We start from the raw sequence: 23530 nt of genomic DNA on the forward strand, positions 1-23530 counted from the left end.
GTCAAAGCACTGGTCCAAGTGGAAGTGGCTGAAGTGTAGTAATTCAGCGCTGCACTAAATTACCCTGCTCCCTCATTCATGATTTTGATGTTTGAGGATCTGAGAAGCCCAGCTGGAGAGCAGGAATAGGAAATCCCAGAGGAAGAGACTGATTGAGACACATCCAGTAATCCCAGCCCAGGGAGGAGGATCTCAGCCAGGACTGCAGATCTGAACTGACAACACCGCCCTGCAGAATCCAGGAGTGTGGAAACATTTCTTTAAAGAACTGAATAGTTCTGACAAGCGCCGTTTATACTAATGGATGACTGAAGAATTATGTGGCGTATTTTCTGTTGTCAGAAAACCCCACAGGTGCAATGTAGACAGAATTGGCCCGCAGGGTAACCATGTGCACCTTGCTTTTCTCATTTTCTACCTATTCAGTTGTATTATCATGCAGAATTATTAGCGTATAAGTGCTGAGTTTTTCACCGCTGGTATTTGTAATGCTTCATTTAAACCAGTGCATTATAAATCAAACCTTCAGCCTTCATGCTTCCTAAATATTCACCACTGAGCAACTCTGTCTCGTACTGTCATTCACTGTTCTGTAGCAAATGTGATTTCTGTTTTCTTAAAGAGTAAGTAGCGAGGTTCTGAAAAATCTAGCGCTACACATCCCCACGTGTTGCTACAACTGTTTAAGTAACATTCATTTTTCTTTTCATTGTTAACATCCTGACAACTTTTTACACTTAGAACTTTAAAGTCTATTTCAAAGCTCTTTTCAAAATGGCCCACATTGTCAAACAGGTAACACAGCAATCACGATCCATGATGTGTTACGATACAGAAAAGCCAGAGCACGTTGTTATGCTTTTATTTTAAATCTTCCTGCAGTGATTTAAAGGACAGATCTCAAACCGCAGTGCACTAGAGCGGCCATTATGAAAAGAGCTTTGAAACAGACTTTAAAGTTATAAGTGTAAAAAGTTGTCAGGGTGTTAACAATGAAAAGAAAATACAGGTGCGTTATTTAAACAGTTGTAGCAACACGTGGGAACGTGTACTGCTATATTTTTTGGAACCCCGCTACTCACTCTTTAAGATCAGTTTAATGGGCAGCAGTGTGGAGTAGTGGTTAGGGGCTCTGGACTCTTGACCGGAGGGTCGTGGGTTCAATCCCAGGTGGAGGGACACTGCTGCTGTACCCTTGAGCAAGGTACTTAACCTAGATTGCTCCAGTACAAACCCAACTGTATAAATGGGTAATTGTATGTAAAAAATAATGTGATATCTTGTAACAATTGTAAGTCGCCCTGGATAAGGGTGTCTGCTAAGAAATAAATAATAATAATAATGGGAAAAAAATTGCATCCCTAAATAATGACTGACAATATTGTTGCAGTAAACAGATCGATGACAATGATTTTAAACCGGCAAACAACGCAAAACGGTCAGAACTGAGTCCTCCGGTCTTCCCTAGTTCTTACTGCGTTCAGTCATTCAAAATCTCATTCACAATGACTGCATTTGGACAGCAGAGTGGAGCATCAGTCACACCCCAATCCATTCTGCTTCTTCCGCTAATCTTACCTAATATTGCCACTTGAAAAGGATAAGAAAGGGGATTTGATCCTGGCTGTGCTAAAGTAATCTTGCGATTGATAAGGCGAGTGGAGATTGCTTGACAGGTATATTATTAACCGAATGTTGAGAAAGGACTAACAAGCTCAAATAAGTGGTTTCTCAATAGTTCAGTAACATTATCTTTTTTGTTTCTTTTTAGAAGCACTTCTTTTTCCATATAACATTAATCATACCTGCTGCCTTTCTCCTATTAATAATAATCATAATAATAACAATATGTAATGTGAGCCCAGCGGCTGTGAGGCAGCATGCTCCATCCATTAGGATGTCTCTTTCATGTCTAGTGATGTGTTTAATCTGGATTAGCCTTGCTTGCTGTCAGCATCTCTGCTCAGAAGAAAATAAATTAGTATGTTTCAAACTCCAGGGGTAAAACTAGGCAGACTGTACAGTCACTATCTGGATCCAAAGTCAGACATATAGTTCTGTCTCCTTTTACTTTAGATTGTTATTTATTTTATTCTGTGTTAATGCAGCGGTTGGATGAAGCTAAATATTAATTAAACCAAGAGGCAGCTCCAAAAGCGGACATGTGGATGTAGCTTTATATGCTACTGGTTAATGGAGGAAAGCTGTGTCATCATTTTCAATTCCCTACCCTGCTTCCTATCATGGGGGACTCTGATCACACAAGCAGGTAGCACTGGGTAGTTTGACCCTATGATCTCACTCTGAGTGTTCCTCTTCCATCCTGTGCAGCTGTCTGCAGTTCAGGGGTCTGCTTCAATGGGGGTCAGTGTGTGGAAGGATCGACCCAGCTGTGTGACTGTCCAGCCGGCTTCGACGGGCCCAGCTGCCAATACGGTGAGTACAGAGCTGCTGTAATGTATCTGAAAACCTTGAAAATCAGTGGCATCCAGCAATGGGGTTTAACCACAATTGGTCAGCATCCTTAATCCTGCCTCCAATATACAGATCGCACAGTTTGATTCAGAGACTGTTTGCAGAGCCTTCCATGGTTCCATATGTAAGCCCTAGTACCGGATGAGAGAAAAATGTGCTTCCAATCGGCTTTTTAAACACTCAGTGCAGAAGTTAATTGCCATTGATTGATGCTCAGCTGTAACGGTGCAACACATTAATGAATGGATTTATTTAATACCTGCCGATGAATACGAGTATCAGCAGACCCCTGCTGGAAATGTAGATGACATTAAAGAGTGTCCCATTAAGAATCAGGGGCTGCTGCTAAACACGTTGCTTAGTTTTATTGCTGAATTCCGTGTGCTCAAGATTTCGGCGTGCTGATTTGTGCTCCCCTGCGAAAGGGGCTGATGAGCGCCGGGGCAAACAAAGCAGACCCAGGTTCACTTCTTGTTAATACTGCGGGCAGCAGGCAAGCGGGCCCCAGCGGAGTCAGTCTGATCCGTAAGGAGGGGTCTCTGCACCGAGGCTGCAGGGCGGGTCAAGACAATGGAACAGTGTTCCTTCAGCAGTCGTGGTAAGACGTCAGTCTCTGGATTGCATGCTTCTGGCTTTGATCATTAATCGTTGCCTCCGTTAGATGCTGAGGGTCACTGCTGGAAAAAAAACAAAACAACACAGTAATATTTTATTTCTAAGGTATAAAAAGTTGTTTCCATCTCCCACGGTGAAAGAAAAAGCCATTTCTTTCATTACTTTTATCTCGGTATTTTTTCTGGCTTGGTTTAGTGCGCTAGCCATTCTACTGCCTGTCTTTCTCTGGATTGGCCGTTTCAGTTTACAAAGTGCATCCATCTCCATTGCATAGCTGATAACAACTCAGAAATGTCATCAGTAAAGTAATACCACCCAAGCATGTTGCTCCTCTGTTGTGTTACCTCTTTAGCGGGTTGCCCCAAACATGAACAGATCTGTACAACATGTGGGTGTGGGCCCTGAAATGAGGAACTGACATCTGCAAGGACGCTATTTCTACCACGAATCCCCCTTCCTAGCGATACAAGCCCTCCAGCACCTCCTGTAATACGCTTATAATTGGTTCAAGTTACTTGAAACTGTTAAAACATCTTTGTGTGTTTAAAAACGAATGCATTCAGGACTGTAAGAGTTTGACAAGCGCCTTGCTGCCAATCCAGTTAACTTTTTTTAGCTAGTAGTTTAGCGAAAAATCACTCCACACACACATACAAAAACAGACCAGTAGACCAATATATAACACTATATCTGTGTCCATTCTAATGCATTTTTCAGTATAATTTGTTTTCTTAGTCTTTCTGTAAAGATATAGGGATTATAGCTTTGGGAGTAGAGCCCATTGATTTTAGAAAGCAGGACCGAATTCAAGCAGGCTGAGCCCTTCTCATGTCTTGCAGGGCCATGTGTTGCATGTCCTAGCTGGGAGAGGTCAGCTGCTTGTCTGGGGTGGACTGGCCTGGGTCTCCTGTAGCTCAGCAGGCTTGGGTCAACAGCACAGCACGTAGGGAGCAGGACAATGGAGCACAGTGTTCTGGGCAAGCTGGGAGCAGCGTGGCAGGTTAATCCCTTTACCTCTGGAGTGTTCTATTTCCGATACTGGCGCTCTGCTGTATCAGCGATCATCTGTTTCCATTTCCACTCCGGGTCCCCTTTTTAAACCCACTGCATCCTGTCTGAAACCTGACTGCTGTAGTGTTTTACAGTTAAGGTATTATGTTTTTAAGGGTTTGCAACATCTCCACAGCACTGCGTTAGAGGCGAGGTATTAGGGGGGTTTTGCTAGCAGGCGGTGAGGGTGGAAGTGGCACAACAACTTTGGCGTTGAGGCGTAGTGTCAAATCTGGGATTGCCAGTAACTCTCCGATGACTACCGTTCCAAATCGGATAACGCAGTGGCACCCTGCAGTAGCAGCAAAGTTCCCAGTCCTGGATTTGCCAGCGTTATAAATAGCAGTGAGGTGGGTGGAGGGGGCGGAGGGGCTGGCAGTGAACGATCTAACTGTAGAATCCTCCCCTAGCCATTCCGTTGGACGACCCCATTCTTGACCAATTAGTTTTGCTTGCTAGTTTTTACGTTCAGTCTTGGATTTTCCCGCTGTCCTGCTGAGCTCGGCAGACAGACACTACTTGTGTGGCGGTGCTATAAAACCTTGTAGAACAACAGCAACCGAACGTACAACTAGTAAATGATTCATTGTCATTCCAAGACATCACATACCATTCACACCTGGAAATAATACATCACTATTTCAACTCAATGCTGTACAGCCTGTTGTGTTTCTTATTACATGATTTACAATCAATGGGTTGCTAACTTGACCCCGTCTCCATGCCTCTTAGGCTTGAGTCATATAAATCCTAATGCCAAATCAAGGATCCCTCTTGTCCTGAAGACATCAATGATGACCAGCCCCCTGGTGGTAAAGAACCCTGCCTTGTTCACAGGTCAGACATCACAATGCTCTTTTAAATGGTCCCTTGCTTGCCCAATGACCTGCAATGCAGTATCTGTTTAACTGCATGGGATGGGAAGGGGGGAAGCTATTGGTTAAGTTAGTTTTTGTGGTTTTACGACGTGGTTGTCAGTCCCAGTATTGTTCCCATGTGGAACAGCTGATCTTGTGAGGCTGTGCTCTGATCATGAGGGGGATGAGGACAGCAAGATGGATTTCTATCTGTATAGACTGTCTATCTGAGCCCGTATTATACCTTGATTAGCCTAGCTCTTTTGTCTCTATTCCCCCATGGAGCTGCAGGCTTCAGTGTTTGTGACCTGGAGGTCAAATGACTTGAACTCTTAGTAACTCTTATCTTCAATATTGGATTGGCAAGACCCATTAATCTAACTTTAAGGTAAGTTTATAAGATATGTCAGAATCCCCATCTTTACGTATTTAAAATGTTACGGCTGTCATAGCTTGATACGGTCTTCACTGCGATTTACTGATAATTAATTCAAAAGATATGATTTTATAAATGAGGATTTTGTGCTTGAGCTAAAGCTAAACTGTTTTAGCCCCCTGCAGTCTTTAAGAAATGATGGAAACTGCACTGACAGGTCCAGCAAGAATATTCAACGGAAACTATGCATCTGTAAATAAATCTGTAGGCGATTATTGCAGGCATGAGCTTGATTTATCATACGCATTCGTATCATGATTTATTTAAGTTTCCGTTGTTTTGTTAAAGCCCAACAGTCTTTGATAACATTCCTCAGCAGAAACTGTAACAGTGATTTCTCTTTGCATTGTGCAACTGTGCAATCAAAAAGTATTCGGAAAAAGAATTGTTAAAACCAACATTGCCTAAACTTGATTCAAATTTGAGTCAATTGTGTTTAGACTCGAACAGTAATCAAAACAGAACCTCTTTTATAAAATATAATGCATTTTTTGTTCATCCACAAATTCAGTTTCAGTTTTCCCCTTTACTAAAACATATATTTTGCATGATTCATAAACCTTAAAAAGGGTTCGATGCCCCATCTTTATCTAGTTACATACTACTTTACAACATATCTATTAATACAGTGGTTCCCATAGGGAAGAGCCCCAGTACTGTAGTAGGCATGGTAACTGGCAGGTTACCAGTGTAACTCTTTTTCAATACAAATGCATCAGCTACATTTTTTAAATAATTTTCCCATGAACTACCGGTTTTACAGTGGCCTGACATTGCTGTCTTACTGTTTGAATAAGGACAACGCTTTTTAATTACTGTTTTACAGACCGACCCCCCCCATGTACGCACGTATAGGCCAGTTCTCTGTCTGCTCTTCTCTCCGAGCCCTGCCTCAAGTGTTCTGTCTTTCCTGCCACTGGCTCTTTGATGGCTTTTGCATTAAATCATTTCAGTAAACAGGACGCGGTTTCCTGTTTTTGCTTCACGGGAACATTTTTAAAAATGACCTCCTTTTCCTTCTGTTACCTCGAAGACGTGAACCAAACTGCCTGACTGTCTAGACAGCTACATCTGAATAATAAAGGACAATGGATGTTTCTTTCAGATTGTGGCTGATTTCATCTGGGCATCAAGGATAAAATAATATATAAAGCCACACGTCAGAGCAATTAATTACAATACGATTCATACGAATAGATTGAAAGATATGAATTATCGCAGTACAGATAAATATGTTAATAAATGAGCGTTTAGATGCAAGTCACCATGCGGTACATATCTCAAAATGAAATTCCCTATCTTATATTAACAGAAGCACAATGTCCGAGGCAATGCCTGGGGTCCCGTCAGCTTGCAAGAAGATCTTTTATTGTTGTTTTAGTGCGGGGCCGCGGTGGTCTCTGGTGCCCCCGGGGGTATCTTTTGTTCGGTGTTATCTCGTTTCGAAAGGCCTTCATTTGCATTTCCAGTCCACTCCATTGTCCTGACGACAATATAATGACACCCTCTTCCTGCTAATCTGAGCGAGGTAGTCGTTTAGACAACGCTAATGTGACACTGAATAGATGAAGGGTCACTGTTTTATTGCTTAGTCTCTGTAGAAGGTCCTACAACAACAAACAAAACAACTCTATATATATAATCTCTGTAGCGGGTATAGACACTATGCATAGTATTTAAAACCAGAACGTGCCCTAAATGAGCGCACTTTCTTGGAGGCTGTGTGGTCCAGTGGTTAAAGAAAAGGGCTTGTAACCAGAAGGTCCCCGGTTCAAATCCCACCTCAGCCACTGACTCATTGTGTGACCCTCAGCAAGTCACTTAACCTCCTCGTGCTCCGCCTTTCGGGTGAGATGTAATTGTAAGTGACTCTGCAGCTGATGCATAGTTCACACACCCTAGTCTCTGTAAGTCGCCTTGGATAAAAGCGTCTACTAAATAAACAAATAATAATAAGATGAGACCCCATCTTGAAAAGGCACAACTGTAACTAAATGTGTACCCATGCTGTGAAAAAATCTGAAAGCGTTATTTAATTCGCAGGCTGTAAATTGAATCACAAAAAGCACTCTCTTCGGATTCTGAGTGGATAACAGTGTAGGTCTGAGAGGGAAAGTGATGGGAAAAAAAACACAAATGCAAATTATAAATGAAGAAATAAAGCTGTGTGCTGTGTGTGGGAGAGCAGCGGCAGTTTGTCAAGAATGCGGTCTGCTTTTTTTTTTTTTTTTTTGTGTGTGTGTGTTGTCCTTGCGGTTCCACCGTCTTCAAATACCGGTCAGACAATTGGCACGGCACACAGCTGTACATAGCACGATTTGTTTAATATCTTCAAATTTCATAAACCTCTAAACCACAGGCATCTTTTAAAAGGGTATGGTAATGCTTTTTTTGAAATAATATCTCCGTGTTTTATTTAAAAAATGTCCTGGAATCGCGTCTGTTTTGATTATTAACCATCAATCATTCTACCATTTTGTTTAAAATATTATGACCAATAACCTCGATTTCCATTTTATCTAATCACTGAAACACGCGATGGGAAAATGACAAGCGAGCACCGCCGGACCGGAGTACATAATGTTTTATTTTTTTTATTGCTTAACGCAGAAGATTATTTTAGAAAGTAGGTCTGCTTTTCCCTGCAGTTCAGCCAGGAATGCTTCGTGGAACGAGGTCCTGTGCATTCCAGTGAGGTTAGCAGCTTCAGCTAATGGGATTGTAGATCTCTGTGCAACATCACGACATGTCCACACTGCAGAGAACTGCACATTCCCAACGTGAGATAAACTATTGCCCAGCTTGAAAAAAAAAAGAATTACAATCTGGGGTTGTAGATGGGGGCCTGTGTTATCTCTCGTCTGCAGTTGAATTAACGGTCCCCTAGTTAATTTTTAATGAGGCCATAGTCACAAAACTTTAACTGAGGAGGCTTGTAAAGAATGTTTGAAGGTTAAAAGGTGGTTTGAAAAAAATCAGAAAAACTTAAATATCCTAAAACAGCTGAAAAAAAGGGGCATCCTGGAAAAACAGACCTTAGCGAAACCTTCCAAGCAGATGAAAAGGGCCCTGTGTGTATGTCGATGAAGTTTCTGCTTTTTCTGTCTTTCCATTTTGTGATGTACCCTTTAATAGACTTGCCCTTAAGCACATTGATAGCCCTCCTTGTATATCTGTTTCCCCTAAGAGTCTAAAAAGCATTGGAAGCAGCTAAAGGAAAATGCAAAGCTCTGATTTCATCTTTCGTTGACACCTAGCAGCCATACATAGGGGCATCTGCTTGTCAGAAAATCACTGAAGACTCAACTAAACAGGGGCTTGCTTCTGGTCATGACCTTCTAGCGCCAGCGTGTCTTCATTGAAGCTGGAATGCACAGGGTTACTGAACAGCGCCCCCTGCAGCCTCGTGTGCTTTGCTGGGTTTTTTTTTTTTCTTTTTCTGAAGGCCATCATCTCATCGATCAGTGGAAGTGTTTACAGTATGATGTCTGCTGCTCAGCCAGTTCTGTCAGTAACAGCGTCTAACAGCAGAAGATTACAAAACTGTTTGAACAGATGAAAGATTTCACAGAAATCAGAAAGCTCTTAGTTACGGCATGTAAATCACAGAGTCTCGCAAAAAAACATGGGGATTTCACAGGGGGCTCGGGCTACTAAACCACGACTATCACACTCCATGCAAACTGGGCTTTTGCATAGAGCCACTGCTGGCTATTATTATTATTATTATTATTATTATTATTATTATTATTATTATTATTATTATTATGAACTTTCCAATCAATCACTTTGAGACTTACATGATGCCGTTTATACAAACGACTCAGCCCTTCCTTCTGAGATTTTCAGCCTCAGCTCAGACTGCAGATGCAATGACATGACACACAGTGCAGGAGCGCTGAAGGCCTGTTAAGTAACGTAGCGGCGCACTTTTTATCCCCATTATCCTCTGATGTGATGACAGGGTACGGGACTCCCTCAGTGTTGGCGGCACCACGCCTGGGATATCTTGGCACACTCTCTGGACTGTAAAGGATACTGTGGCTCGCTTGCCATCGTTGGAGCAGGGAAACGGAAAAGCACCTAATTTGTTTTAAACAACTGCGGATAACTGCACCTCAGGGTGTGGAAAGAAGCATTCTGTTTATTATTTTTTTAAAGCAGCTGTAAAAGAACACCTATATCGTTTTGGATTTTGGCTGACTCGGCTGTGCTGATTAGCAACGCTTTTTATAAGAATTGTAATCCAAACAATTTCAGATCACCTTTCATAACAATCCTCGTGTGATGAATTCAAATAAATACAACCAGAGGAAAATCGCATTACTGAAAATAAATTACAGAAACAGCACAGGGTATTTCCATGGTCTGAGATCTGAACTAAATTCAAAGCAACTGGCATAGAAACGTTGCCACCAGCAGCTAAAATCAAACGGATAATACAAGACTTCACTGCAATATACTGACATAAGAGCCACATTAGAAATTACCTGGACCTGGTCCCTGATCATTACTGCATTCTATTGGTACTGGGTTTGGTATTATTGTAAAAAGTGTGCAGATTTGCGATTTATATAAGCAATGTCCTTTCATTAGGTACAGATGGATCTTTTTCTGTCAATTTTATACCTTCCAACTTTTCCAGATAAAAAAAAAAAGATGTCAAATCCTGCACTCCCATTCATTCTCTCACGATAGTTATTGCATAAATAGCTGCCGTCCACAGACAGAAAGAACAATACAGTACTGTGAAGCCCGCCATCCTCCTGGTTTTTAATTTGAAGGGAGAAATGCTGCGTTTGACAGTTCAGAGTGTCTGGAGCCAAAAATAAAAACTCTCTTCCTTTAAAAGAGGGAGCAGAAACACACTTCTTAGCCAGCAATGTGAGGCACGAAGGCAGCAGGATTCAGGTGTTGGAGCCCGAGAGAGACGGAGAAGAATAGAAAGCTGTGTAAGCAAAGAGAAACAGAAGCTGCCTTTCATTGTTTTGTGACTAAACAGTATTGGGCATGGGTTCTTTCTTTCCTAAATGTTCCTGCTGCATTACATTGAATGCTGCTAAAGAAGTTGAAAGATGGTAGACGGAACAGAAAATGGAACTTGCCTGGGACATGCTATTTATTTACAGCGCGTTATTTAAGAGAATTGATAGGACATCTTTTCTTGTCTATTTCAGTCCAACTTAGAGGGTGTTTTTATATGTATACAAAGGAGGTTCTCTGAACCCGGTTAGCAATTTCTTATTGGCTCAAGCTCAATGACTGACTTTGGCTATCATTGGTGGGGTCATGGTCTCATATGTCATAGTCACAAGGTGAAGCTGCTTCATCCGGTAGCAGGTTTAGATGCCACACTGCCATCTTGACACAGGTTCGTTCTCGTATGTTTAGACTAACCCAGACGTCCATTTAGACTGGGGCTTCCCGCCTCGCCTCGTGCCTATTTCATAACTGATAACTGGGTTTTTAAAAGCCACTTGCAGATTAAGAAAATAAAATGACAAGTCTGTGAAAACAAAGAAGGGCTCATTCAACCGAAGGCAGCCCGAAACTTAAACCCAGTCTAAGCAATGACTCTGTCCCCCTCCGCGATAACAACGCTTTCAGCTGTGGATTATACAGGATTATCCCTTCTTATCTGATTTAATTACGGGTCGCTGTCTACAGTAGCAAAGCTGGGGAAGTCTTTGGTTCCATGGAGTGTGATTACAATCGGGAGGCTCTGAAGCCCTGGTGGGGGAATCTACCTGCTTTATTTTCTTGGTGTATTAGATTTGAAGAGCAGATCATCATTCGGAATGACACACTTCATCCATAACATCAATCGTAAAAAAATAATAAAAAACTCTTCAGTGAGCAAACAGTCTGATATGTTGCTGGTGCTGGTAAAGTCATCCGGAAACTTCAAACGCTGAAGCGTGAAATCTGAATACAACAACACAGCTTCACCACCCCTACTAACAGTGGTTTGCCATAGCAAACTAAGATAATAAAATATATTTCCCAGTGGCATGCACTGTGCTTAGTTCTCTGTTCCCTAGATGTTGGCTAATTCAAGGCTATTGATTGGGTTCCTGCCATGCTGAGTCTTTTAGTTGCACTGCAGGGTCCCGGCTGAAAGCGGTGGTTACTTGTTGGATAATAGAGTCCTGTATTAGGCTACAGCCACAGGACCCTTGGGTGGGAGGAGTGCTTTGACAGAACTCCTTTGGAGAGGCGTTTGTCTGTCACGGTGTGTGTATAGGATCAAAGAGCAGATCGCTGGAACGCGTGTTGTCTTTTACACACCATTGCATGGCTGCTAAATGTAATGTCTTCTTTAACCACGTCTGTAGTTAAGGAGGTTTTAGATGGACCAGTGTTGGGAAGTATTGTTATAGACTGATCCAGAGGTGAAGGGGTTAAAAAAAACAGTATTTTTTAATAGTTTCCAGACACAATGTTTTAATGTGTGGGGCATGGATCTTAAGTATAGGGTTCGCCAAATTCAAACCAGTTACTCCAATTTCTTACAGCATCGTCCCTTCTAAATAACACTCCTAAGTATCTAAACGCGAAGAAAAAAAGAAAGAAAGAAAGAAGGTATTTGCTTTCACATTTCAGGTGTTTGAAATCCCACCTCCCAGTGGTGTCCAATTATATTGCAGAGCTAGGAGGGCAGATCAGAGAGAAGCCGATGACATCACAAAGACCAGTTGAGAAAGCTGCAGTGATAAATCAGTCTGCATGCAGGACTGGCCCACAGTCTGACAGCACAGATACCTGCTTCCCAGGAAATTACCTGGCTTTGTCTGCAGCACAAATCACCCACTTGGGACAGCTCAATATGGCAACCAGACTCCCATCACAGAGAATACAAACAGATTTGACAGCAGAGATACATCTGTATGTTCTTACTGTGCTGCTCCTGGTCTACTTACACACAGACTCATAGCAGAGACACAGACTTAGATAGACAAGCATGCACAGTACAGCAAACCCAAACACACACACACACACACACACACACCTAAACATGGACACACATTTAACTCTTTAATGATTTCCAACAGAAACCTTCTTTAGAGGGGAGAGGGAGGAATGCTTTTTTTTTATCAGCATGACCAGGAGTTAAAGGCTAAAATAAACCCTGTTCTTTAAAATGCATTGTACAGTACCCCCCTCAGGAAGGCAGAAGGCTGACACCACACAGGAATGCTCACACACTGAGCGCAGTGTTCTGTGCAGTACAGGATTCAGATCCGCCTCTTGCATTCATCTTCGGTCCTCTCTGGTAACGCCTCAAGCTGGTAGTCAGGCCCGTACAGGCCAGGGATGAGGAGCGGGTCATTAAAGCCTTCACTCAAAAAAAAAACAAATGACAACTACAAAATGCAAATCTCTGGACCGACTAGTTTGGAGTACTAGTGCTTTGGAGTTTGGTTTGGAAAGTTATTTTTGAAAAATACCTTTTTTTTTTTTATCTCTCTGCGGTGTTGAGATAAAGCTCCACTAAATCAGGAACGAGCAAAAAAAAAAAAAAAAAAAAAACTACACTTCCTAACCCCTTCTGGCTCCGAGGCAACACATGTGTGCACGTCGCTCACGGGTCTGCTTCATCTGGGTCCCGGCTGGTAAAGGATTGAGTCTGGGTTGGTTGCAGTGTGTAATAGATCACTGAATCGGATCAGTCATGTGCAGACTGTAAACACAGAGGTGCCGACCCCGGCCAGGGTCAAGGGTCCAAATCTAATCCTCGGGCTGTGAGAAGAATAGTATTCTGCATCAGGTGGTCTGGTTAGCCCGGGGATGGGGAGATCTTTCTTTTGAAGAATATTACAAAATGGGACGGGTCACCAGGCTCTTTGTTTTTGAGTAATAGATCTGTTAGAGGCACTGATGTCATGTTAGCTTTCCCTGAAGCACAAATTTATTACAAGTGTGAGACTGTTTCTTTGATAGTGATATGTCTTTTAAAATGCATAGTGGGGATATGTTAGAAGGCTGTTCACATGAACAAACATAATTCAACATGAATTTATGATTGAAAGTCAATAGGAAAAATGACATGTGTTTCTAAGTACCTAATTATATTTCAATCCCGCCCAGGTGCTGTAAAGGGTTACAGTAAAAACAGTTTAACGTTACTAACACATCATACGCATCGGATCTTAGAATTCTCTAAAGCTAGAATAAATAAAGTCAGTTCTACTTTTTGTCTTCATCAGTGTTGTGATTCCAGCTGTTTTGTGGTGTGTGTTTGTCTGCAGCCTACAGCTGGAAGGGTTAGCCCTAGTGCCTGTTCTTTACTGTTTGGAAACATCCTCATTATAAAGGGTGGCATTCACACCTAATACCCATTAATAATAAACGGCTGTGCTCGCATTTCATTAAAATGTTTCTGCGATACAGTACAAACCCTGTTTCTTCAACAGGTTACAGATGCGCCTGTAGGGGTATCTTGCATATCCCCTAGACCCTTCGCCGAGTAACTTCTTAAGACGTTTTCGGGTGAACTTCAGTCTAAAAGCGACGGTCAGAACGTGATGACAGGCTTTCTCTTCCTGCTGCTACTTGGCAGACTCCAATTAAGCCTGCTCTCCCTCTGACTGCTTACTCATTACAGTAAAGACAAACAGTTGTTGCTTTTAATTCTAGCTTTTGAAGGGGGTGCCTTTTTCTTCCTCCCTCTGCACATTTTCTTCTTCTTTTCCTCTAATCTTTTTGTTCTAATTACCATGTCTTTTCTTTTTTCCCACTGCACTTTCATAATGATCAGTATGCACCACTTCAAGAGACCCCAAATAGTCTTCTTTGTTCTGCTCTCAGTCAAAAACACATGAAAGAGGTCTGAGAGTCTAGTTCTGTGTCCGTTATTGGATCAGTAGAGTGCTGTACTGTTGTTTAAGGGGCACTAAAAGCACACTTAGTGATCGTCAAGTGATCTCAAATTGCATTTACTGCAGGTCAGTGCTTTTGAGTTTTTCTATGCCGTACAGCAAGGATAACGTGACCCGTTCCTGTAATTATCTGCAGTCCGCAAAGTCAGGCACTGAGCTAGCGTGCAGCATGCTCTCATAACGTTTGATCTGGGCTAATGACAATGGTCAATCACATTTGCAGGTACACCGGAGTGCTGTGCGGATAGGAGGCATCTCTCTCTCTCTCTCTCTCTCTCTCTCTCTCTCTCTCCCTCTCTCTCTCTCTCTCTCTCGCTTGGCTGGACCCCAGGACACACATAGTGTATCTTTCGACTGGAGAAGGAGTCGGCAAATATTAAGAGAAACATAATAACAAGAGCGATGATTACAAAAACCAGTGATGTTGCGCAGACACAGTTAAACAGATGTTAACATTGAAGTTCAAAACTGACGTAGGCAGCCGTTCGAACCCTGAAATCACACATCCCCTTTTAAGGTATTGCTGTTTGCCTGTGATGGAGGTGTCATGGTAAAAACCTTTGAATGATATATATTTTTTTTACTGTATAGGGTACCTGCAGTTACAAGGATAAGTAAAAGTTGCTCCCATAGGAAATGAGTGAGTGTTTCCTATAATAAATGACCCTGGTGTCTGTGAAGTTTATAACGCTGACACTGTGAGAACTCGCCCCCATCCTGCGAGGTGCTGGTGCAGCTGCAGGAAAGCTGGGCGCAGGTACACACACACACAGGGGCCAGGGACAACTGATGAGTGACGTCTGTCTGCTCTGGGCAGGGGATGCTTACAGAAAGATGTTCCAGTTCCTTCCTGGAGTGACTCGGAGGCTGTCTTTAACTGCCGTGGGAAATGGAAACTCCTGTCCATTCTCACACATACAGTACAGGGCAGAACCCACAAGGGCTGGAGCTGGAGCTGTGAGCCTCAGGCAGGGGAACATGCTGAAGATAGGGGAGGAGGTTGAGATTTAGGTTTGTGATGAAAATCAAAGAGCAGGCAGAACAAAAACAACAGATAAAAAGAGCCGATGGTTAAGGCGGGTGCATCCGAGGTCATCTTTAGGAAAGTTTGAGGGTTTACAGGGTTTACATGCCTCGTCTCTCGCTCTCTCTCCTCGGAGATTTGCTTCACACGCGGGCCGTTCTCTTAGAGGAAATGAAAAATTCAGGGTCGAATTGGGAATGTTGTGTCACTCAAACTCTATCCAAAGAAAATCTGAAGCTTATACTGTATATGCAGATGGGAAAAACACCCCTAACACAACTACAGCCTTAACTCATGATCTGTGGTAGCAATGATAATAATAATAATAATAATAATAATAATAATAATAATAATAATAATAATAATAATAATAATAATGCTAGCATACCAGCAATAATAACATACCAGCAACTGAAGTTCAGTACACTTTAGTTATAAGTAGATAGTGACTTCTATTAGATGCTGCTTTGTATAATGGACATTTTGATCATGTATTATTGGCAAAATATAAAACATGGAACAAGCATGTTCTAGTGTCCATAGGGATAGGCAATTCCAGTCCTGGTGGGCTGTACCACCGCAGGTTTAATAGGTATAATTATAAACAATTGGGTAGTTAACTGGTTCAATTTAATAATTAACAGCATGGGTGGAACAAGGGGCCTGACAAGGTGGGGGCTGCCCGTGTTTATCGCCTGCATGAGCAGCTGCACTAAATCATGAGGAGTACTGAATAGAAGGAGAATTTCCGTGATAAAAAGTACAAAAAAAAAATACTTAAGAGCTAAATCATAGCAAACGTCCCCCCAGAGCCTCATAGCTACAAACTTCAGTCTCCTGAACTCAGATTCCTCGATAAATTCGAGACGGAGCACAGTGTAACACATGCCTGTTGTGTTCTTTATAAGAGCGGGCTACGCTGCAGGAATGCGACGCCTGGGAATTGCACACAGGGTTCAGAGATGGAAAAGCATCCGCTGCCTCTCCTCTCCCAGAGGATCTCATCACAAGTTCCAGAAAGATTTTTATGCCGTCGCTCTCTCCCATTAAGAAAACATGCTCTGCTCGGAGTCAGCGTGGGAGTGTGGAGTACCGAGGAGCTGAACTTTATCATGCCAGCGCCATGGCCTGTTGTTGCAGAGTATCAACAGATCCTTGCCTCTGTTACTCTGTGACAAGCTGAAGCCTGGCTTGCAATGGGCAGCGCTGCACAAGAGACAGACAGGATCACACAGAGAGACACAGCAGAGAGAAATATTCGTTCTGGTTTCTGTAGCCAGACACAAGACCTGCTGACATCCTCTGATTGCTCTTGTGTTTTCCTTTGTGTAGGAAACTTAACATGATGCAACTGTGCACACAGTGACTGAAGGGGATATATGATAATAATTTAGGCAGGTATATAAGCAGGGCAGCACATGGTGGGGCCGTCTGTGTGAAGGCTAAGGCCTGAGAAGAGAGCTGTGTGGGAACCTTATGGAAAGGTACAGTGTTTAATGCTTATGAAAGTATATGTGCTTGGTGTCCGGTATTCGCTAAGGAAGGAGTGAGGTTTTTGTTTTGTTTTGTGCAAATGAAAAAATATATATACTACATATCTGTGGTCCAGTGTTTCTGTCTCCTCTCAGATCCTTTTAGATGGCTTTTAGTTCCCAGAAGCCCATCTGTGCACACACTGTTTCTATTGCCTTTCAGATTCCATTTCTTTTCTTCTAGTCTGAGATCCTTTTCCAGGGCTTCAGAACTCCGTGCCAAGGCTAACACAGTAGCCGTTGATTGATTTCATTACCAGGGAATGAGAGGGGACTAGCTTTCACTGGGCACAATTAGCTCAGCTTGTTTGGGATACAAAAAAAAACAACCCCAACAAAAAGCACACCCACATAGAAACGAGGGGGGTTCGAATCGCTGCACGGACTTCATTACTGCCTAATGCACTCGCCCTCTCCCTCCGACCCTCTGATGCTATCGGGGATTCTGGCTAGAGTTATATTTACACAAGGCACAAAAGCGAGTCCTGTTGCCATCCACCCACTGTGCCACCTCATGTGAACCACACGGGAGCGATCACATTAGCTCTTATCAAAGGGCAAGGCTCTCACAGTTATGCTTGTACGAGCGGTGCAGGGTGTTGTTTAGGAATGCAATCTCTTCGCTCGAACGCCATCGTACTGCATTGAAAGCAGCAGCATAGTCCTGCTGGCTTTTAGCACTGTAGATTTTACTAAACTGCTGGTCGTATGAGGAGATCGTTAACGTTCTTGAACCAATACAGTGGCTAACACTTTCCATGAAGTGTCTCTAAATACTGTGTATTTACATAGTAGTTACTTCGTAAAGACACGTGTACTTACACATAATTACAATGTTATTATGCATAGTTACAATGTACTTAATGGGTAAATTTTTCTGCATGACACATGTAAGGACACAATTGTATCAGAAAAGGGTTAGGTTTAGAGTTAGGGTTAGGATTAGAAATGTGTTCAGAGTCCTGCAGTTTAATTAGTCCATGTGTTCAGTGTGGTTAGCGATACCAGATTTAGGTAGGGAGCGTAGTGTCACCTGGTGGCGCAGTATTGTAATTGCACCGTATTGTTATTTAAAGAGAATGTCGATATTGTTCCTAAAGGGGCATTTTTTGCATATAGTAACATCTCAATAATACTGATAATTCGCAGTTTATTGTGTACAAATTAACATTTGTATGTTGCAAGTGTTTCTGGTTGCACTGGAAGGTCAGTGGGGACAGGATGTGTTCTATCATCTGCATTGCTGTCAGAATTCCCCGCGCACATTCCAGATCCCATTCCAGGACTGTTTATCCCATGGGATCATGAAGAATTCCGGCTGAACGAATGCCAAGGCCGGCCGGCAGCTCCTTTGCACTCAGATACCTCGGCTTATCAAAGTGTTCCTACAAATGCACTACAGTGCCATCGCAGTTTAACTACATAGCTGCCCATCATGAATGAAGGGGATTTCCAAGTGTCCCGACTTTAAAATATCATATAAAATCCATGTTGCAGTGTCAGGGTGCTTGATCTGCATGTGTTTTTAAAGTGATGTCACAGCTAATGTGATGTGGCTATAGACTCACACGATCCATGCTACTTTCATTGGCTACACTTGTCAAGAGGTTTTTGGTATCAGGGGCATTATGGCACTGATTGTAGAGTCTGACTCCCTCTAGAGGCCAAATGTTGTTCAGACAAGTGGAACTGTATTTTCTCCATGCGGCTGAGCTTCATGTGATAAAGTCTAAAGATCAACAATTGTAAAAGAGAACCAAAAGGGAGACTATTTAAGAAACCCGCACCTTTCGACTTCTACAATAGATGCAGGCTTTCACAATAGTGGGGAAACACAAGTCCCAATCTGTAACTCAACTACAGCCTCAGGGGCTGCTTTGAGTTGGAATGGACTTGCCCCTGATCACAGTCAGCCAATCACATCCGTTAGCCCCCGGGCCTTTAGAACTCTTCAGCCAATCACAGTCAGTCGTCGTTAGCATACCAAGCCATTGCCAAGGAACATTTGTGAGCGTTTCCGTGCTGCGGTCTGTCATCTTTCCCTGGTCTGTTTTGTTGAAGTGCAGTGGCAGCTGTGGCACCGTGGTCCAGGCCAGCTTCACGAGACTCTTTTTGGGAGCCTGATAATTACTAAACCAGGACTCCCTCTCTTTGATAGTGTTACCACAGCCCAGAGCCAGCCAGCCATGACGGCTCCCAGATGTGAGAGCCACTTTCAGACAACCTGGCAGCAGCTTTTATACTCTGGACACCCTTACCAGTGACAGACCGCGAGACCCTTTGGGTAGCGGAAGCTGTACAGAAATATATATTATAGTCTAATCATAGAAAAAAAAATCTAATAAAAGCTTAAAAGACTGAAAACACTAATGAATCCTCCATACATCACAGCACAGCTGTCGAGTGAAGCTCCTTTCTTATCATTGAAAGTTTTCATGCGGGGGGGAGGGTTGGCTGTACAGAGCACCAGTGATTTACGCCAGCCTGGCCTGATGGGTGAGACAGATAAAAGAGGCATTAAAAGATCAACGTCAGATTTAGTTTATTGTTTTTTTCTTGGCTGCATTTCTGGCAGGGCTTGAAGGAGCCCGTCTGTGAACCTCAAAGTGTGCATAAGAAAGCACTCTGGCCATTCCAGTCACAAGAACAAAGCAGGGTCTCCACACTACCGTTCTGCATCTCTCTGTGGCAGGATCTCCGAAGCCTCCCTGCACTGGAGTATCTGAGGCATCTTTGTACATCATCGTAGCACAGGGACAGGGTCTCAGCAGTGCAGCTCAGCTTAACCAATGTTCTTCATAAGGAGGCACCACTGTGCTTCCACCAGGGATGACAATAAGACTCCTACTGCATAGCAGTTTCACTATAAAAGGTATACGTCCAGCTAAGGTTTCCGTGTGTAATATTCCCAGTGGGCTGCTCCTTCAGAGCCCTTGAAGCCTGCTGGTCGGTGTTCTCATGAAGTGGACATGCAGGTGTGGAAGCTGGGGAGTCACTGGCAGATCTTCCAGCTGATTCTTTGAACAGGCAGCTACTTGAATCAGTGCAATATCAGAGCTGGGGAATGAGGCTGAGCTTTGATGATAACATGTTTGCAATGCAATAAGAGGAATAAGACCTGTTACATTAATCGCTTCCAGAAAAAAGTCTCTTAAGATTGAATACTCATATCGCGCTTGTTCACATTTATTAAAAAAAGTCAAGCTGGAATCAAGCACAAATAATTGTATTTTAAAATACAGACTGTAAGATTTATCAAGGGACTACCGGTCATGGTTATCTGCTCTGGTTTAGATCACTTCTCCAATGTTTCTTAGTAATCACATCTGGATTGCTCCCAGTGGCTCTCTGGAGGGGGGGTCCAAAGCTCTCTCTCTCTCTCTCACGCACACACCCAGAGAGACCCCACGAAGCCAGCTGCAGGTGCACCGAGGAGGGGGGGTCCTGTACAAAGTGACTGCAGCTGGCATGAGCTCCGCTGTGCCTCGGGCCGTCTCTACAGGACATATGCTTTGTGTGCATTTTAATAAAACGTATTTGAAATCCACCACTGGGGAAGAACACAAGGCTTTTGGTGTTGCGTGACAGTTTTTATAACAGCTTCAGGGAATTTCTAATGCATCCTCCCTGCCGTGTGAATTCAGGGATCGCAGTGGGTCTCCTTGAAGTCATTATCAAGTGATCTAGATTACCAAAAACGTTTACTCCAAATCATAAGCGCAATATTTTTAGAAAGACAAAACGCTCCCAATAGACTTGTAAGTGCAGTCTAATTCAAAACTAGCCCTAGAGCCCTTGATTTAAATCCACGAGTTGTTTAATTCAGGCATTGCTACAGTTAACGTTTTTTTTTTCTCCTTTTCCAAAAAAATGGTGCTAATGACAAAATGCAGTGAACTGATTTTTACAAAGCGCAGATCGGCTACGCATGTTGCTTACGGCAGGTTGTAATTCTTCTTTTAATTAAGTTCAATTCATTTTCGTACTTGATGTAATGGGTGGGTGCTGTGGTGGAGTCTATCCCATTGGTGAGATGGGATGAGGTTGAAAGCTGTGTCCACGAACGCAGAGGAGCCCGGTTCTTTTGCACAGTGGTTAAGATGCTTGCATGCAGTGTGCGAGGTCGCTGGCTTGCACCCAGCCTCCGCCCCTGTTACACAGACAACAATCCAGCTGGACGCATAAAACACTCAAATGATTTAGCTGGGTTTAGATAAATTGCCGTAATTTTTGCTGTTTATGTTTCACAGCATGCAACGTGCGGGGTTGAATAACAGTTCGGCACATCACTTATTCAAATGATTTGTCTACAAAGCAGATGTTGGAACCTCTTCTTGTTTCTGATCTGGCATGATCGATGACTGGAACTCGCTCTGTGTAAACCTGCATGTGGATCCAAGACCGGAGACACTGTCTGCAATCCTTCTTCACATGAAATGAAACTGGATGAAAGGTAGCCCAGGCTGACTCTGAGACCTCAGCCTCCGGCACTGAAAACATTACTAACACAAAGAAACAGTGGTATGCATCCCAACAGCTGGTAAATCTGCCTCGCACCTGCGGAGAGCTTTGCATTCAGTTTGGGAGTGGCTGGGTCTCTGTGTAGCGTCTGGAGCGCTCACAGAACCACCCCACACAGGACATCTTGTAATTGCCTTTAACAGCGGTGCTCTGTTCTGCGTCATCTGTTTGGTAGCAATACAATGTTATTGTTATGTTACAGAGGTTAGCACGAATCTTAAATTTCCTAACATGACTTTAGGCAAGCCTTTTTTTTGTTAGTTTACTGACTAAAACTAATTGAGTGCTTCAATTATTTTTTCTCAACTTGGAGAATCATTATGATCACTGACCAGTCCAGCCTTCACAAGTGTACAAATTGACTGGTTTAGGAGGTTTTTAACGGACATGTAACGATGTGGAGGCTGGGCGCGACCTTGCGACCCCCGCGCGCTGCAAGCCAGCGTCTTAACCACAATGCAGCCGGGCTTGTCATCTCACCAAGCAGAATCCGTAAAGGCAGTGTATCACACAACATGCACACAAACGGAGACTATGGAAAGACACTGCAGGGAAAAGCTCCTTTAGCATTCCTGTGAATCGAGTCTTCCGACCCTGCAGGGTCATCCAAGCTCAGAACGAAAAGCCGCAGAAATCCCAACCTGTGGACTCTACCTGGCCTGCAGCACTTCCTGCTTCCTGTCAGAGGCTCCCGTTTCTAGACAATGACAACAAACAGACAGGAAGCCCAATATAATGAGAAGCTTCTCTGTTTATTTGGGTAGGCCGTCGGAGCAGGGTACTCAATTTGGGTCAACCCCCAAACATCAGCAGCTGGCTAAGGATGCAGAACAACAACAACGAAAGGAAGAAAGAAAGAAAGAAAGAAAGAAAGAAAGAAAGAAAGAAAGAAAGAAAGAAAGAAAGAAAGAAAAACAACCCATGCCGTGATATTCATTGTGGCAAACTCTACATTCCCCTTTAAGAAGTCAACCTCAAAATGGGCTGGCACTTGATTGGACTTTCCCTTTAATGTAAATACACCCTTCTCAATGTAACAGAACGATGTGAAATCCCATTTAAAGGGGAAGTGATTTTTGTAACCACTAACCTGTGACTTGCATGGGTCAGGTCCATTAAACACTACTCCAGAGCCTTGCTCCTTGTACAGCTCGGTCCTGCCTGGCCCCTGTGAACCAAACCGTGCCCGTCTGACCCCTGAAATCAAGGCTGGGTGGAGCCTGTGTGTATGTTGCCAGGCGACCCATTCTTGGTTTCAAAGGTCCGGGCTCACCAGCACACGGGACAGGGAGTTCTGAGATCCGTTCTGTGATGCTGTACACAGGGACTGCATTGAGATAATGGTGGAGATTGCCAGGTGGACCTCCTCCCAGCGTTGTTCTACAGTGCTCCTGGGAGGACCTCTCATTCCTCCTGCATTGCGTCTGGGGTGACAAGTCATTTACAGTGGAGTGCTGAGTCAAAATCTACTGGGGTAGCAGAGTCAACACCCCCACCCCTAAAGTTTATATAATTACTATGTTTTTTTTTTTTTGCAACATTGCATTTGTATGTATAGTGCTATGATATATAAAAAAAACGCACCGCAACCTATATAAACATTCTGAACACAACAAAGAAACAGAGCAAGGCTGTTTTGTGAGTAAGCTGAATAGACTGATGCATTGCGTTGGGTTTTCTCTGATTCGTGCAATTTGCGCAGTGTAACGACTTGAAGCTTTAGGAATAAACAAATGTAAATGAAAAAGTAACTCACCAGCATACTTCTTGTACACAAAATCCATTCTGCGTTCTTTCTTCACAAAGTGGTCGATCACGTCTCGTTGTCTGATGACATTTAAAAAAAAAAATGTAAAAAGCAATTCTTAATATTACTTCGAAGTTCTCAATATAATTCTCAACAACAGCGTCTATGATACGCAATATCGCGGGAAATACAGCTGTTCTTACACGCTTAACCTAGCATATCTATGTCCCGCCTCTGCTCATTAATGATTGGACAGCTGCAAAACCAGGCAGATCTTTTACTTTCCCATTGGTTAAACTCCCAAGACCATCACCTGAAACGGAGAATACCTTCAAGGGTTTATGACCCGCCTCCGCTCACTTATGATTGGACTGCCGCGGAGAAAATGCAGATC

General features: G+C 43.1%; 1 protein-coding gene and 1 long non-coding RNA gene across 2 annotated transcripts in view; one reads left to right on the plus strand and one right to left on the minus strand.

The window, feature by feature from the left end:
* Positions 1-23530, plus strand: part of LOC131698813 (multiple epidermal growth factor-like domains protein 6) — an 81346-nt gene that overhangs the window by 13563 nt on the left and 44253 nt on the right. The window contains exon 4 of the mRNA XM_058993029.1: positions 2332-2436. Within this exon, the coding sequence (XP_058849012.1) occupies positions 2332-2436 (105 nt within the window). The remainder of the gene's footprint in view (positions 1-2331; positions 2437-23530) is intronic.
* LOC131698814 (uncharacterized) lies at positions 1682-23324 on the minus strand. The gene is made up of 2 exons (XR_009307838.1): positions 23146-23324; positions 1682-3152 (listed from the first exon to the last, which is right to left on the minus strand). It is a non-coding gene; the product is annotated as an uncharacterized LOC131698814 (long non-coding RNA).

Source organism: Acipenser ruthenus, chromosome 20 (genome assembly GCF_902713425.1).
Source record: "Acipenser ruthenus chromosome 20, fAciRut3.2 maternal haplotype, whole genome shotgun sequence".
Lineage (NCBI taxonomy): Eukaryota > Metazoa > Chordata > Actinopteri > Acipenseriformes > Acipenseridae > Acipenser > Acipenser ruthenus.